At 36.2% G+C, this 15,274-nt stretch overlaps 1 protein-coding gene across 1 annotated transcript; it reads right to left on the minus strand.

The window, feature by feature from the left end:
• Positions 1-2,768: 2,768 nt before the first annotated feature.
• On the minus strand, positions 2,769-7,173 carry LOC125645788 (uncharacterized). The gene is made up of 2 exons (XM_048871614.2): positions 7,033-7,173; positions 2,769-4,144 (listed from the first exon to the last, which is right to left on the minus strand). The coding sequence occupies exon 2, from the start codon at positions 4,134-4,136 to the stop codon at positions 2,916-2,918; it is 1,221 nt and encodes a 406-aa protein (XP_048727571.1). The 5' UTR covers positions 4,137-4,144; positions 7,033-7,173; the 3' UTR covers positions 2,769-2,915.
• Between the last annotated feature and the right edge of the window lie 8,101 nt (positions 7,174-15,274).

The raw sequence follows: 15,274 nt of genomic DNA on the forward strand, positions 1-15,274 counted from the left end.
TATATATTTTTTCTTGTAAACGATGAGATCCACAAGACGAAGGACATTGATACTGAAGCAGTTGTACATAACAATGCTTTGTAACATTCGGTTACAAAGGCGAATCCAGAATGTATTAGCGCATACATATTGTATGATTCTCTGTTCCCCGAACAAGGGTTGGGAACACATTGTTTTTACTCCGTTTCTTATTACTCTCCGGTACTTTTTTTTTTATCCGGGAATGTTCTCAGAAACTACACAAGAGATTTATATGAAACATTTTTTTATGTATATCATTTGTAGATGTGCAGAGCGATGGCAATTCTGCCTGAACGTGGATGTATGTGTATTGGACTTTTGGTATACTAACTTCGAAATTGTTCTAACTTTTCTGTTGATCATTGAAATCGTTTGATATTTACATTGTAGGTAGATATTGAGACAATTAAAGCGAAGGGGTTGATATCACAGCATAGATAGATAATATGTTTTTCTATAGAGTGTGTCATAAAAATGCCAACGCATGCGCATACATCGTCTTTTGAAGGTACAAATTTTGAAGGACCGTTATTGTTTCCGTTTTTCATCAAATTCATCTGAAATTTAAGTTTCGAATACGTCTTGGCACTCCTTACAAATTGCTATGGCTAGAATGACTGGCTGGCACGTGCATGTACGATCGCTTAATTCAGATTGAACAATTTTAAAATCACCATGACTTTCTTGAATACGATTCAAACATTATGGTATCCATATTGTACATGTAAATATGCGATACAAATACCTATTGAATGCCATAAACAAAGGTGCTGAGTCATACTCAAGTGCGCGTGTATCCACGTGCATTGCTTTTTTTCATTTTTTTGTACTGAAATGACCATAGCTTTCTTTAAAAGGACTTTTTGCTGTAGTTTTGTAGCATTCATGTCTAATGAATGGTGTGAACCATAAATGCTAGATTAGATTTGCGTGCTTTGTATTTTTTAACTTCTTTTCTCGGGCATTGATCTATAACTTTCCGAGATTTCAATGAAATGTATTGCAATTTAAGTGGCAGATGTATTTTTGGACCCTCTACTTGGTAGCACCGTCAAAATCATTAACACACGCGCGCGAGCAGGTGGGTTCAGTTTTGATTTGAACCGGTAAATCTCTTAATGAGAATAATGGACTGATATTGATTAGCTGCAGAACTGTAGCTCTCTGAGAAAATGTTGGGACGGATCTGTCTCAATATCTTCTCAAAAAGGTACAGTTCTGCAGCTAGATATTGATATGATCGGTACATAGTACAAACACTTAGCATGTAAGGTGACTGGTAGCACAGAAGCACAATGACAGCACTTTATACATGGTGCGTTTGGTGAACGTCCATAAAAGTCCTAATTGTTACCATTAGAACTAGTTACAACTGCTTCAGTAGTCATGTCTATATCCCTGCGACTTTCCATCACACTCATCTCCCCTTGGTGATCTCATGAACACTTGTGCGATCAATGATTTGTTGTTGGTTATGTTTATGCAAGAATATCTGACATTAGAACACATAAACCTTACAAAAATGCAATATTTGGGGTTTCTATAAAAGATTTTTAAAAAAAGATAAGCCGGACCTCTACTGGGGAGTGACCCCGTTCCGCACATATTCCTCTTTAGTCAATTCGCGCCCCTGTGAAGCCTTCAGCACCCTCTAACTGCAAATCTGGACCTGTACCCGATTTCTGTAGTCAAATTAACCTCAATGCTTGCTCATAAACCACATTCGTTTGCTTGGTACTGCCATTGGGGATCAGTCTTCACCATATATCACTGCTAGTACTTTGTATTCGTTACAACACAGTGTCTGTAATTAGCTTCCCCTGGTTCATGTAAAACGTCTGTTGTAACGGCTACACAAGTGTGGATGACCTGTGGAGTTTTCAATGCTTATATTCAATACTGAAACAGACTCATGAAAGAAGATGCGTTTGTGAAACACAAATGCCCCCGATAATGGCCAATTCCAAAGACGGCCAATGTCACAAGGACAAATATCTTGGTACCAGCAGAAAGATTTTGTCACAAGAAATCCTCATGTGCAATATGAAAGCTCTAATATTTACCATTTAGACGTTATGACTAATGTCAATTTTTTTAACTAGGTCAAATGCCAATGTCAAAAGGTTTAGTACCCACGGAAAGGTCTTGTCACAAGGAAGACTCGTGTGAAATATCAAGGCTCTATCACTTACTGTTCAAAAGATGTTAGCAAGGTTAAAGTTTCAGACAGAATAACAGAATTACGGAATGGCAGACAGGACAAAAACAATATGCCCCCGATCTTGGATCTCGGGGACATAAATATATTGTGCATAAACGGACAACGTATCCATTTAGACTTTCTTACGTTATTATCAAGGAATATTGAACTCTATCTATTCAAGGAATATATGGGTAGTTTACTCGGATCATGGAAAGCAGATGATCTAGTTTGCCAATACAACCTATCATTACGTCAGATGCTGTCTTGCTGTCATTGATATTGATTGTTAAGCCATTCTTGTCATACTGATTTGAGTATGGATTAGGATTACTCCGTTTATCAGATCAAGATAAAGGGCTCACGGCGGGTGTGACCGGTCGACAGGGGATACCGTCTCCGGTATATCAAGGGATCCGTGTTTGCCCAACTCTCTATTTTGTATTCCTTGTTGGAGTTGTGAGATTGATCATTGTTCGTTATCTTCACCTTTCACAGAATTTGGAAACCAAGGGGCGATGTTTGTTTTACACTCGGTGACACGAACTAGATATTTTATTCCTTTATTACAAGTATATTCATATTTTGAGGTAAAACTGCTGGTATTCTAGTACACATGGTTGATTTTTTCCAATACAATTGGTCGTGGACTTAAATTTAACTAAGAATAACTATCCTCTCATTCGCCGGACTTCTACTTTAGATATTTGATTATCTTGAGTTTGCCCGTACTGAACTCGCCAACATACAAATTGCCATTTAAACTATTCACTCTGATGTCCCTTGGATCTACCAGACTGCAGTTATCAATGTACATGATAAAGCTACCCTCTTCGTCAATAACATGAATGCAGCCATTCTCTGAATCTGCGATTAGAATTTGATAAAATCTATCTGCTGCCACGCCGTTCGGAGAAAACTCTTTACATCCCCGGGCATTGCGGTTTCCTTCGTAACTAAATCGGAACTCTCCAGCTTTGTTCACTACCACCATGCATTTATTCACAGTCAGTGAAACACAAATGTCCTTGTTTCCGTTTTCGGTTAGGAAAATATCTCCACCTTTGTGGGAAAATATGGACTCTCCGTCTTCATCAAACTGAATTTCATGTTTAATGGATCTTGCGTCATACTGGATGATTTTGCATTGGTCATTGTAACTGGTTGTCATGCAAACCAACACGTCACCTGCCTTGGTGACACAAATTGCGCGCGGTGTCCACTCCTGCAATTTGACCAAAGCCTCCAACTTATTGTCATTTATGTTATACTTGCAGACAGTTTTATCTTTCCAATCACAAAAGTAGAGCTCTCCTCCGTCCACAGTTGACAGATCAGCTGAATGTTCGCCGGAAGTGACGTTTACACTATCCTTTACAGCACCGGAAAAGTCTGAACACGAAATTGTGCTTTCGTACAGAAAAGACATCCAGACTTTATCTGGCTGACAAATCTCAATACGGTCTAAGTCCGTGTTTTTGGTATCTAACTCTAAAACAACAACAGGATTTATCAGAGAGGCGGACATCTGTCCGGGAATCTCACCACTGATGCTTTCCTCAATCGCGGAAATGGCGTTCACACCTTCAAGTTCATCACAAATGTCTCTGAAATCGTGATTCTTGTGATCCCCAGAAACGATGCATTTATTACAAACAGGAATCATACACTGCTGACACTGAATCTCGCACGTGTTTCCCGCGTGTATCTCACAGTGGGGTCGCTGGGAACCACGATATCCAAATCCCACCATATCATGTGACCTCTGACCCTGAGGCACATGACTTAACATACATGATCTACAAAGTTTGACACGACACGTGTTGCAGTAAACTTCCACGGCTTCTTTGGTATCGCTACACAGATCACACCTTACAGGGTCCTGTGCCAGTACCAGCGAGCCTGAGTGTGCCATAGCCAAATCTGAAATCAGGGGCAAAACTTAAAATTAATATCTCTTCTCCACCGAAGATCACGATATCGTGAATGCAATATGTAAAGGATATAAGCCAAAAACTGTCCATTCTGTGAGAGAAAGAACTGATCGAGGCCCGTAGGGCCGAGATCGGTTCCTTCTCTCACAGAATGGACAGTTTGAGGCGTTATATCCTACTTAAAACATTACATCTTTTGTTCTAAGAATGGACAGTCTTGGGTAAACCCATTGACAATGATAATTATGAATAAAGCTATTTTGAATAGTCTGACAATATAACCAGTCTTGTGTAGAAGTCTGTTTCTTTTGTTCACTTATTGGACAGTGTCATGTGAGTAGTCTTCTACTGCAGATTTTATAAGTACTGAGCCATATCAACATGTCTTCCCCTTATGGAGAGAGCATTTTCATTGCACAGTCAAAATATAAGGATTTTAGTGAAATTATTGCAAATATTCTGGATATGGAGGGTGAAAAAGTTATGAAGCCAAATTTTGATCTGAAAAGCATTGTGTTTTCGAGTATTTGGATGAGGAAATAATTAACGCCAGCCAAAAGAACCCAATACACCTATCTCGTGAAGTGAAATCATTTGATGAAAGCGGAAATAATAATTCAGGATTAGGATATGCTAATACAGAAAAAAAAAAAAGCGTTGTGAAGAAGTTTTGGAATGTGCCTCTGAATCCAGCGAAATTCAAATACAGTATGGAAATATGTCTTTCAAATTTAAGTTTTGATGCGATATAGTAATGGCCAATGGAATTAAAAAATTGTGAATCTTACGAGTTGAAGCAGAGAATTCTACTAAAGGGAAATATCATTTTGAAGTGTTTTAGTGATTTTTCCAATATCTGTGTTGATTCTTACTTGTAGGGAATTTAAAATTAAATTTGTATCTCTTTGACAAATGTATTGTCTTTCTCCTATTTTCAGCCTACCAGTAGATGTCTAATAAGTTTTTGGGTTTACCTGTAGGTGTCCAATAAGTTGACAATTACATGTACTGTCCATTATTTTTAAGAACGAACAGTATCTGTCCATTCTTAAAAATAATGGACAGCAATTGTCAACTTATTGGACACCTACAGGTAACCTTTTCACTACAAGTGGACTTTCTTCTATATAAAAGCCTAAAAAGACAAAGGATTGCGTAACAAAAATGTTTTAAATGGAGATATACTGGTTTTTATTAAAAGAATTTACTACATCTCGAGTTTACATGTATTGCACAGTAAGAAAAGTGAAGTTCAGTTTAACGTATTTGACAACTATAGGTGGGTACCATGTATAGAGGGTGTTTCAACAACAAATAATTCTTGTCATTATATCATTAATCAATAATTTTGTGCTTTCCCATTGGCCCAACCCATGGGGATCCGGGTTAGAATAGGTCGTCAGTACCCCTTGGCTTGTCGTAAGAGGCGATTAAACGGGCCCGGTCCTTCGGATGACACCGCAAAAACCGAGGCCCTGTATCACAGCAGGTGTGGCACGATAAAGATCCGCCCCTGCTCAAAGACCCTAACCAGTAAGCACCGATAAATCAGTTTTATTTTATTGTTAACACATAAGTCAGAAGTCAACAGCTATGTAAACAAACTTGTCATTATAATTGTATGTATTGTATATCTTATACAGACCCAAAGTCGGCTGTGTTTTTATATATTTTTCTCGTGTAATATTTCATAACGTTGTATAATGATGTTATAATGATATGCAATCAATATCAATACAATCCGTCACCTTTGAGGTCGTGTTGTTAAATCTATCATGTGTAACTAATAAATAATGCCATAACTCCTAAAAATTGAAAATGAAACCGGTTGAATTATTTTCGGCGTTCTATTTTTTCTTTATCATACTATTACTTGTGTGTGTGTGTGTGTATCTATATATATATATCTACATATATAAATCACAGAAAATTTCACTTCATTTGGATACCCACTTCCGCCCCTACCCGGGGTTGAACTCACGACCTGCGGAACCAAATCTCCTAGCAGCATGTAACCAGCGCGCTAGACCGCTCGACCATCTAGGCAAGTCAATATATATATAAAAGCACTAAAGTTCCAACAACACCCGATACCTCAGAGTGTCGGATCCACAACATGGATACAAGGTCAAATACAAAAAATTATACAAAGCACTAAAATGACCAACGACACGAACAACCAGATTGTCAGATTTTCGGGACGACTCGTCCCTTCTTCAGGACAAACGAAAAGAATTACATACTGTGGCCAATATCAACAGAGCATAATAACAAAAACTACATATAAAATTTATACATCTAGATGTTCGTGTCGTTGGTCATTTTAGTGCTTTGTATGTATGTATGTATGTATGTATGTATATGTATATGTATGTATGTATGTATATGTATATATATATATATATATATTTGAATTAAATTGTGACGTTTTGAATGTTTTGATAGTAATCGATGAATACACTGAATATTATGTGCAAGTACATGTGCATTAAAGAATTTTGTCAAAAGAGGAGGGATATATAAACACCGTGTGTTCGTTCCATTCTCTACTCTTTGTTCGCTAACACCTCTGTCAATGAGAAATTACAAGATTCTTGTATTGATTAAGCAATGTATGGTGCAGAATTTTAAGATAGAATTTTGTTACGGCATATATAAACAATTCCTATAATTTTAATCAAATTAAAGCATATTTTCCCGATTTTTTTGGGGGGGTGTTGTCTTTGCTGCGTTCTTATGTTCTGCTCCGCGTACGTTTACCCCCCCCCCCCTCCCCTCAGCGCATTAGAAGATATCATTAGCGTGTAACCATCGGTATGAAATATAATCATGTACATGTATACTATATATACAAACAAGACAGTGTGTAGAGCTCACCTTGACGATCCGTGGACTCGTTAAGTCGATCTTCTAAGCTGGTAATTCAAGCAACAGGCATGAAAGTCCGTGATATTTCACACCTCATTGATCAGCAATAAACCACCGCTGCTCTACCTAATACATAACCTCAATAGACTTAAAGTACGAAAGCTTAGTGGAGTCATATTAGAGGAGGAAGCAGTTATGGGATATCAAAGGTCACAATATTAACGAGATCAAAAGTCGAAATAACGAGACAATTTAAAGATAGAGAAGTGTAATAACAAAACCAGTCAGATGTCAATATCGTCGCCGTCGTTGTTTATTAGTCAAAAGCAAATGCAGCCTATAGACATAGTATACAATGTAATAAATCTAAAATCATATAAAGGTCAAGAAAGAATAGAAATTGTGCTTATACATTGGTATTTCTAATTTCAAAGGAATTAAAGCGTTAAAGATATTCAAAGCTTAAATCTATCAACACGGTCCGATATGTGTGAAAGCTTACTAGGTCTCAGACCTATCATATCTGAAATTGATAAAAAGAAACTATTGTTTTTAGGAAAACTGTGCAATTTCTCTCACAATGTGCTGGCGAAACAAATATTTCTCTTCAGACTCTTTACATTTTTGTGTAACCCATGGGAAACCACGCACGGATTCATTAAAGACATTCTAGTCATTCTGGATAAGTACTCCTTGACGCAATATCTTGCATCTTACTTGGAATCTGGTGCCTTCCCAAACAAATATACCTGGAAAAAAAACTGTAAAATCCTCTATTTCTCTTTACGAAGATTGTGAATGGAATAAACGAACATATCTTGACTCAGACTTTACGCGATTTATACAGTTACATGATGGAAAGGGGTTGCCAAGAATTTGGAAAATCATATGGTCGACACAAGAAACCAAAATTATTAAAACCTTAGTTAAACTCTGGACAATACCTCCCATGATAAACATGTATACATGCCAACTTTGTAACTCCGAATATAATGATATGTTTAAACACATTGCCTGCAGTTGTCACAACTTTTCCTCAAACAGAGAACAATTTTGGGACGATATTACAAACCTTGATCTGTGTGTCTGTGCAGAATTCTGTGCCCTTGATGAAGAAGATTTATATACATATATGTTAGGTAAAGCCCCAATTTATCCACTGTCAGAACAGAAGGAAAAAAAGTTACTACTTCTATGTGGGAATTATTTAATTAAAGTTTTTGCTGTATACAAAAGGTGCATATGAATTTCAACTAAAAGTTAGTATACAATAAGTTCCTTTTATATCACATTTCCTCTCTTTTTTATTCATTTACATGTAATTATGTAATGGTAGCTTTTTTCTTCTTCTTTGTTCTCACATTTTCATATCTGTAGATATGTTGTATGATTCATCCCTAATGTAATATATATATATGATATACTCTCTGCAAAGAGGAATAAAATATTGAATGAATGAATGACAGAGGGTCTGATATAATATTACTTTTTCAAAAACGTGATTCTTAAATGGCTGTAATAGGTACACTTAATATAGCTTATGTAGCGAAGATTTAATTAGTCAATAGCGGGTCTTCAAAAGTGACAGATTTAAATACAGCCTCAATCGATTATCTCATTAATGACGACTTTTCATCTTGCTAATGCGATTTTTTAAATATCATATCCATGAATTAAGAAAGTCGTAATTAATCAGTATAACGACTTCTTATCTCGTTATTACGATCTTTTATTTCGTTATGACAATTTAATTACGACTTCTTATTTCGTCCTTACGACTTACATGTATACATTTTTTTCATGCATCTAGTTTGGCAACACTAGGCTTCCGTATGATAGGTAAAGGTTACGTGCATTTTAACTAAACATGCAAGGCATGACGAAAAAGGAAGTACAGCGTGGGAGAGAGATATTATCCTCTGTATATAGTAACCCACGTATTCAAGTTATACTTAAAAGTGTATCTTCCCAAATTCCAATCTTTTTTTTTTTCTTCGTCTACGATGGAGTTAAGACAGTTGCTTGTTAGTTTTGTGTTTGTGAAATAGAATGCATAATGTATAGCATTGATGTGTTACACCCCAAATCGTCGCCCCGTCTCAAATCGTCGCCGGATGACATTTTACCCCAAATCGTTACCCGGAACAAGATTGCACTATCATTAGGGGCGACAATAGTACACCCCAAACCATCTCCTGTCCTAAATTGTCGCCTGCCAATATTTTATTGACGTTTTAGGAAGTTATTAACAGGTTTGTAAAATTGTAACAGGTTTTTAGTTTAACAATAAGCAACTCCTGTATGGGTTCAGGGAATTTTAATATCGCAGTGAAGGATATCTCACATGTACATGTTTACAGCCCTGCAATACATGTAAAATAGCAATAATATGATATCACAGCTAGAAAGCATTACTTAATAATTGAAAATATTACTTATAAGATTTATGAATGTAATTTCCATCAAGATAAATGTATTACTTATCTCAAAATCACAATCAAGGGAGACAACTCTTAAAGTTACATACATGTACATGTATCAGTCGGAACTCCTCGAATGTCTCGCGCACTCGAGTGCGAGAGACATTCGAGGAGTTCCGATTGGTACATGTATACTGGTATGAAGAGATTTCTCCCATAGTCATAAAAATACATTATCATTAAAACTTAAATCATATATTTACCATTATATGGGAAGAGGCTTCCACATACATGTACAGGGTAATATATATATATATATATATATATATATATATATATGTGTGTGTGTGTGTGTGTGTGTGTGTGTGTGTGTGTGTGCATGGACTCTGTAATTTACATACAATAATCTAAAAATACTATTTATTAAAGTTAGATTCAATTGCTCACTCCGAACAAGTTAATCAAATATTCTGATTATAAAATAATGTGTAACTTGATAGATTCACCAATTTACTCTAAACATAAGCAATTGATTTATGAAATCAAAGAGCTTTAAATAAAACTATCATTCTTTCTAGATCTAGCCTTTCTCTCAGTTGATATTTAGTTCAAAAGGAATCTCATTAAATCTGCAAATATATAAAGACTGGCCATATTAATTGACATTTACTAATAAGGATAATTTGTAATGCATTACTTGCCAGGAGAGAAGGAAAAGTCTTTGTAGAAGGTCTTAGTCAATGTTTTCAAAATGATGTCCATATCAAGTCTGTTCTCTCTCAAAACCAGACAAAGAATGCTAAATTTTGGCGGTAAAACCCAATGACCAAAACAATAAAAACCCACCAAAAGCAACTTCACAAAACACAACCAATGAACTTCAAGAACACTACAAGACCTTTGACATATGCCTTAAGGTAATAACTATTAAATGTGTTCACCTATATACATGTATGTACATGTAAGGGTTAGAGAAATAAAGGAGTGGATCTAGGTTTTTCTGAAGTAAAATATATTGAAGCATATATCTATAGCAAAATTTATTCATTAACCCAAAGATCACCCTGTTACAAGTGATGTAGGTCAAACCAGTTTTGTTTTGTTCTTGTTAGATCCGTTTTAGCTCACATGAGCTGAAAGCTCAAGTGAGCTTTTTTGATCGCCTGTTGTCCGTCGTCTGTCCATCTGTCTGTCTGTCTGTCCGTCTGTAAACTTTTTACATTTTCCACTTCTTCTCCAGAACCATTGAGCCAATGTCAATCAAACGTGGCTAAAGTCATCCTTGTGTGGAGGGCTTTCATGTTTGTTCAAATGAAGGACCATGACCCTTTCAAAGGGGAGATAATCACAAAAATGCACAAAATAGGGTGGGGTCATTTAAAAATTTTCTTCTCAAGAACCACTGGGCCAGAAAAGCTGAAATTTACCTGAAAGTTTCCTGACATAGTGCAAGATCAAGTTTTTTTTTAAATCATGGCTCCCCGGGGGTAGATTGGGGCCACAAAAAAATTACATACAAATATATAGGAAACATCTTTTCAAATCTTCTTCTCAATAACCACTGAGCCAGAAAAGATGAGATTTACATGAAAGCTTTCTGACATAGTGTAGATTCAAGTTTGTAAAAATCATGGCCTCCAGGGGTAGGTTGGGGCCACAATAGGGACTAAGGTTTTACATGCATATATATATATGGAAAGTCTTCAGGTATGGGGCAAGGTGACTCAGGTGAGCGATCTGGCCCATGGGCCTCTTGTTTTAGTGCCGTCTGTCCGTCCACGTGTGTTAATATATACACAGTGTATAGGCATAACGGACACTTTCAGAGAAAGCGATGGACTCATTCTGTTGAATTTCCAAAAACAATAATAGAGTTTTCCACGAGTGAGGACTCTTGACGAAAAAGGAAGCGATAGTATTTTTTAAACTCGACTTGCACGGAATATTAGTGGTATTACCCTACATTAGGGAGGCATTGTTGAGTGGTATTACCCTACATTAGGGAGGCATTGTTTAGTGGTATTACCCTACATTAGGGAGGCATTGTTTAGTGGTATTACCCTACATTAGGGAGGCATTGTTTAGTGGTATTACCCTACACTAGGGAGGTATTGTTTAGTGGTATTGCCGTACCTTAGGGAGGCATTGTTTAGTGGTATTACCCTACATTAGGGAGGCATTGTTTAGTGGTATTACCCTACATTAGGGAGGCATCACTTACTGAGATTACGCTACATTAGGGAGGCATTGTTTAGTGGTATTACCCTACATTAGGGAGGCATTGTTTAGTGGTATTACCCTACATTAGGGAGTCATTGTTTAGTGGTATTACCCTACATTAGGGAGGCATCACTTACTGAGATTACGCTACATTAGGGAGGCATTGTTTAATGGTATTACCCTACATTAGGGAGGCATTGTTGAGAGGTATTACCCTACATTAGGGAGGTATTGTTTAGTGGTATTACCCTACATTAGGGAGGCATTGTTTAGTGGTATTACCCTACATTAGGGAGGCATTGTTTAGTGGTGTTACCTTACATTAGGGAGGCATTGTTTAGTGGTGTTACCTTACATTAGGGAGTCATTGTTTAGTGGTATTACCCTACATTAGGGAGGCATTGTTTAGTGGTGTTACCTTACATTAGGGAGGCATTGTTTAGTGGTATTACCCTACATTAGGGAGGCATTGTTTAGTGGTGTTACCTTACATTAGGGAGTCATTGTTTAGTGGTATTACCCTACATTAGATATAAGGATATAAGATAAACATATTACATAAATGCTTTCCACGAACTCCGTGACTTATTTCGCGGCGATGTTGAAATGGTTGGAAAATATGATTTTTGGTTTATTGTTTACCTTTTATTTGAATAAGTATAATATCGCTTACCTATTAGCATTTTATACGATGATTTATTTTATGCGCTTAGGGTTTACAAGTCCTTCTTGGACTCTATCACTAAAGAATCCTTCAAATATGGAAATCATCACCAAATATGGAAATCATCACCAAATATGGAAAGCATCACCAAATATGGAGACGAATCAAGGTCAGGTAATTTTCAGCTGTTACGGTTAGGCCAATAATATTACTTTTACATACTTGACAGTGTTTATGCAAAAAAATATAAATGATATTAATATATAGCAAGAGGTTCACATGCCTTATCGGTAACCTGAATACTAGTTTTAAAAAAGTATCACTACTCCCAAGAGCTTTGAAATCTAGGGGAAAAAACCCTGTTCTCAATATTTCAGCTAAATTCTAATATTCAGCGACAGTATAAAACAAGATGTGTGTTCTTAAAACGTCAATGCCCTATAAAGTGCATACAATGATGAAAAGCTTTATATATGTGTATTAACATTAAACGATATGACTAATCTGGACCCTTCCTAGAGTCAAAACCCTTGGGTTGCGAAATTCACCATTTTTTATACATCTTTTCCTGCTATTTCCTGCATCTAGATTTTATACGGCATCAGCAAACTTAAAGAAGTTATAATAATTTTAACACCACCCTGAAACCGAACCCTTACACCTAGGATCATGAAATTTACAATTTGGGTAAATGACTACCTTCTCCTTATCCATTTAGTTTCAATTTAGTATCAATAGCATTAAAGCAGATATCATTTATATGCTTTGCAAACATCCACTATATTTACCAAGTTTGGCCCCATCCTGGAGTCAGGACCCCTACCCCAAGCATCATGAAAGTTACATTTTTTTTTTTATAGAGGCCTTCCTCTACATTACTATGTATTTAGTTTTTGTTACACGTCTGCGGTTGTAGAGAAGATTTATGGTCAATTTATGGCAGTTTTACCCCGCCCCTAAGACCCTAGGGGTGCAGGAATCCTGAAATTTACAATTTATGTCACCCTTGGCCTAAAGATGCTTCATACCAAATTTTAAAAGAATTGGAAAAGCAGTTATCAAGAAGAAGTTTAAAATGTTCAATTGTTGACGGACGACACACGACGACGCATGACAACTAGTTGCAATAGGTCACCTGAGTTTAAAAATAAATAACGTGGGTTTGAAAGCATTTTTGATCTCCAGTTTAACAAACCAACAAAAACACGGAAATTGTAAATGAATATTTAAGTAAATCATTCTTTCTAGATTTAACTGCAGATCTGCATCCTCGCTAGCCATGGGTTTACGATCCGCTCCGCTTCTCTACAACGATGTACAGAAGCGGGGCGGATCGTAAAACCTTGGCTAGCGAAGATGCAGGTCTGCAGCTCTGTGGGGGAAAATATTGGACAGACCAAAGATCCACATACATGTATCAACCCCTTATACAAACCTTCGATTTACGGCGCAGAAAAAATGAAAATGCGCACGGTTGAGAGCTTAAATGTATATCGTTGTATTCTTGTACCGCTGTCTCAAAAACTTCCTAACATATTTTCTCACTATTTATGTATTTGAGTCCAAACATATCTACAAATATTCACTAAAGCCCCATGAAGCCCAAAAACTCACGGCTTCAAATGATTCCGTTTGTTGACGTTGACGTTTCATGTAGGTCACCTACATGTAGGAATGAGTTTTTAGGAACGTTTTGAAAAAAAGAAAACAACTAAAACTAAAAAAAAATATAAAAAAATAATAAATTTAAAAGAAATTGTATATATACATGTACATAAAGTAGAAAATATGAGGTCCAGTTATGTCCCTTAGATTAGAAACGTACTATACCGCCTAAAAATGATCGACTAAATAAACTTTAGTACATTAATAATATTTTGGACATTGAAATTTTACCTTGATAATTCATTTGTGCAATCATAAAAAAATAATAAATATATGTTGCAAAAACAAATGTATATATGACTGAAGAATATCTGTCATTCATCTGCATTCTGAGATCGATGCACATGTAAACAAAAATATGGCGATGCATAAACATCCACGTCTATGTATTCAAAGCAGTTGATATAATTTGTCAACATAAAACTAAATACTTGAAATATTTTTTCAAAATAGATCTAGAATACCCTACTATCTCACTTTTTTTTTTTTTTTTGTCAGCAGAAACCATGTCTTGGCTTTGTCCGATTCGAAAAATGCCATGACGTCACGAATGATCTGGGGCCCGTTTTACAAAATAACTTACGACAAAGTCGCAAGTCTTAAATTGTATTACACAGTTATTACTTTAAATGAATAAAGTAAAACTTTTCTGAGGCTTAATTTTCAACATTTTAAAGAAATATGTTGCATTTGGAGCGAATAACCTTACAATAAACCGGAAAATTCCAGTATGTAAAGTTTGTCGTAAGTCGTAAGTTGTTTTGTAAAACGTAGCTGAATAGGTAAACGACCGGCTGTATATTTCTGAGTTGAATAGAAGTAAAGTTTGCGTTTTCATGGATGTTGCAGGATAACCCCCTTGGTCTCGAAATGCTGTTTGAAATATAAACGACTGTGCTATCGCCTCGACTTGTATTCTTATATATTTCTAAACAATATTTCTCGACCTCGGATGTTATCCTCAAATATCCTGCATCATCCACGAAAACGCGAACATTATTTCTTAAATAATAACTGTTGTGGGATAGTAAAACTTTATTCTTCTGCATATCATGGATTTACATATATTACATAATCTTAGTTTTATTCACCCCGTCAGCATTTATTCCTGGTTACATATTAACTTGAATAACGTCAAGCCCAGTCTTGCAATAACAAGGCATTTAGATAGCGTTTCACACACACGTATCTGAATTAGACACCCATGTTCATCCACACTCACGGCTCCCTCATTTCCACGTTTCGATTTTGCAGCTGAACATTCCCACAGTACAGCTTTATA

Source organism: Ostrea edulis, chromosome 6, assembly GCF_947568905.1.
Source record: "Ostrea edulis chromosome 6, xbOstEdul1.1, whole genome shotgun sequence".
Taxonomy (NCBI): Eukaryota; Metazoa; Mollusca; class Bivalvia; order Ostreida; family Ostreidae; genus Ostrea; species Ostrea edulis.